General features: G+C 39.2%; 1 protein-coding gene across 1 annotated transcript in view; it reads right to left on the bottom strand.

The window, feature by feature from the left end:
- Positions 1 to 1,025, bottom strand: part of LOC147009705 (claudin-19-like) — a 69,693-nt gene extending 68,668 nt beyond the window's left edge. Inside the window, exon 1 of the mRNA XM_085862378.1 lies at positions 882 to 1,025. Within this exon, the coding sequence (XP_085718504.1) occupies positions 882 to 952 (71 nt within the window). The 5' untranslated portion in view covers positions 953 to 1,025. The remainder of the gene's footprint in view (positions 1 to 881) is intronic.
- Between the last annotated feature and the right edge of the window lie 1,475 nt (positions 1,026 to 2,500).

The following is a 2,500-nucleotide window of genomic DNA, read 5'->3' as shown; positions in this document are numbered from 1 at the left end:
TAAATTAGCAGTCGATCTAGTTTTTTTTACTTTTGGTTGACAACACCTTCCTCATCTTAAAAAAAAAAAAAAAATATATATATATATATATATATATATATATATATATATATATTAATACATATATCTGATTCGATGTACCATACTTTATGTGACAGAGAGTTCTTCTTTCTGCTTAAGCAAAGTTTCTCTCCCAGCAGTCGTTGAGGCAGGAATTTGTAATTTGTCCAGGGTGCTGGCAATAGCTCGTATACTTTGTGTGAACGACACCGTGGGATCTTTCACGTCAACCATCTAATGCCAGCTTACGGGACGCCAAGTTTAAAGTCCATTCGAGAAGCGGCACACACAATGAATCACCCTTCCTGTGAAACACCAGGATGGCAGTTTATTGCTCGTTCAGGATTCAAACCCAAGCTCGACAGCTTAGAGGATAGTGTGAATACCTATTGGCAGTGCTGTTATCACATAGATATAATTGATATATATATATATATATATATATATATATATATATATATATATATATATATATATATATATATATATATATATATATATATATATATATATATAGATACACACAATATTTTGGTGGAACATGCACAACAGTTTCACTTAAGGTGTCCAAAAACAAAAAGTACAATATATTGTATGTAAGTGCATTATTGCAGAAGTGCGGCTCGGAATAAAAGTAACAGCTTGCTTTTACCAATATTGTAGTTGTGCCTTGTAAGATACTTTTCAGGCAAAACAACCAGCCATGCGTGTCTCACACAAACCTCGCCTTTCAAGCTGGCCTCGTTTGCTGCCCGCGGCTGCAGCTGACAAGCTGAGGTTGTTCAGAACTCCCTCTGAGCCTTTTTAGCGTCGATACTTACTGACGCATTGAGAGACGGCCCCGCAGCCGCAATTCCAGCAAACATTCTCCAGTGCCGGGCAATGTTGTCATGATAAAGTCCAGAGCAGATGGAGTGGGAATGTAAAGAAAGAACCGGGTGCGCAAGCAGGTTTTGTTGGATCTCGAACTATAGGATTCAATGGTTTAAATCGTGGGGTTGATGTTTCAAGCTGGACTTACCCCGGAACCGGAGCTTTGCCTGGAGGGGTTGGAGCCCTGATGAGACTTCAAGTTTTTGCAAAATGAATGTACTTGGCGAGCTCTGTGGGCCCCCTTTTATTTCGCTGACTCCATCAAAATTTTGAAACTGCTCATTAAAGGCGCCGCACCCATTGCCACAGCTGTAAATGTGGCTCTGGAGTTTGGCAAGTTGTCTCATGCAACATCCCCAGCTCACGTTCGCTCAACAAGCTCACCTTCACAATATCCCTTGATTTTTGGTTCACACATCCCAGCAACTTCCAAACCTTGAAAACTCAAAACCTCCAACATCTGCTCCAATATGCTGGTAAGTTTTAGACGTGTCTTCAAACGATGTGTTTACAAAAAATTAAACTTGCACAATTCTCTTGGTAACAAAACGAGGATGTCCAATTAATTTAGATCATCCACAAGACATTCATATAATTCATGGCCTTGAATACATCACATTAAAAACTAAACTTGGGCACTCAGTCGGGTGCATACCTCTGCAAAGCTGAACACTTTAAATGTTGAATCCTACTTATAGGCCAGATCCCATGACCTGAACCAAAATGAAATCGGTTTGTTCTTGTCACCGAACTAACTCATCCACCACGTTTTGTCCGAATCCGTCCAAACCTTTTTTGATGTATTGTGCCATATATTGGTTTCACCCGAGCTCAAAGATGATAAATCAATTGAAAAAAAAAAATCTAGTATCCGGATACAGATCTTCACCACAATGTAATCATTTAGTCCTTGTCACACACCTAACCGGACCGAATCCGTTCATAACATTTTGAGATATCCGATACACAAACAAACAAACAGCGGTGGAAACATAGCCTCCATCATCTGCAGATGGTGGACGTAATAATTGGCAATTGTATGTATGTATGTCTGATCATTATAGAATTGAAAACGAATCAGGCAATCACCACCAAACTATACATACATGCTCAGAGTACCCAAGGTCAGGTCATGGGTGAACAATAATTCCCCACACATACCCCTCCCACTCCATCCACGTCGTGAGTGTGGAGATGACTTGAGATTTTCGCCTGGACATGGAGAATCGTGCAAGTGATTTAACCTCTGACCCCTGCATGGTTATTGGGAGTTGTTATTGACACTTTTATTTTATTTTCACTCTTGGATTGTTACCATAGCATTACTAAGAGGTGGCACATCCATCTGTCCATCATGCGAGGAAGAAGCAGGACCTCAAGCTTTAACGTAGTGGTTCTTATATAATAATAATAATAATAATAATAATAATAATAATAATAATATAATGGTACTGGAGTAAAGCTAATGATCATTCACTGGGAACAAAGATTTGTGTCCATTTAGTCAAAGATATCTCTGGGTTGGATGAAGAAGCATGAATCGGAGCTTAATGTAAACATTCCAATG

This window comes from Eptatretus burgeri, chromosome 17 (assembly GCF_056783735.1).
Source record: "Eptatretus burgeri isolate ZD-2024b chromosome 17, Ebu_testis_v1, whole genome shotgun sequence".
NCBI lineage: Eukaryota > Metazoa > Chordata > Myxini > Myxiniformes > Myxinidae > Eptatretus > Eptatretus burgeri.
The sequence above is the reverse complement of the archived record's forward strand: the minus strand, read 5'-3'. Positions and strand labels throughout refer to the sequence as shown.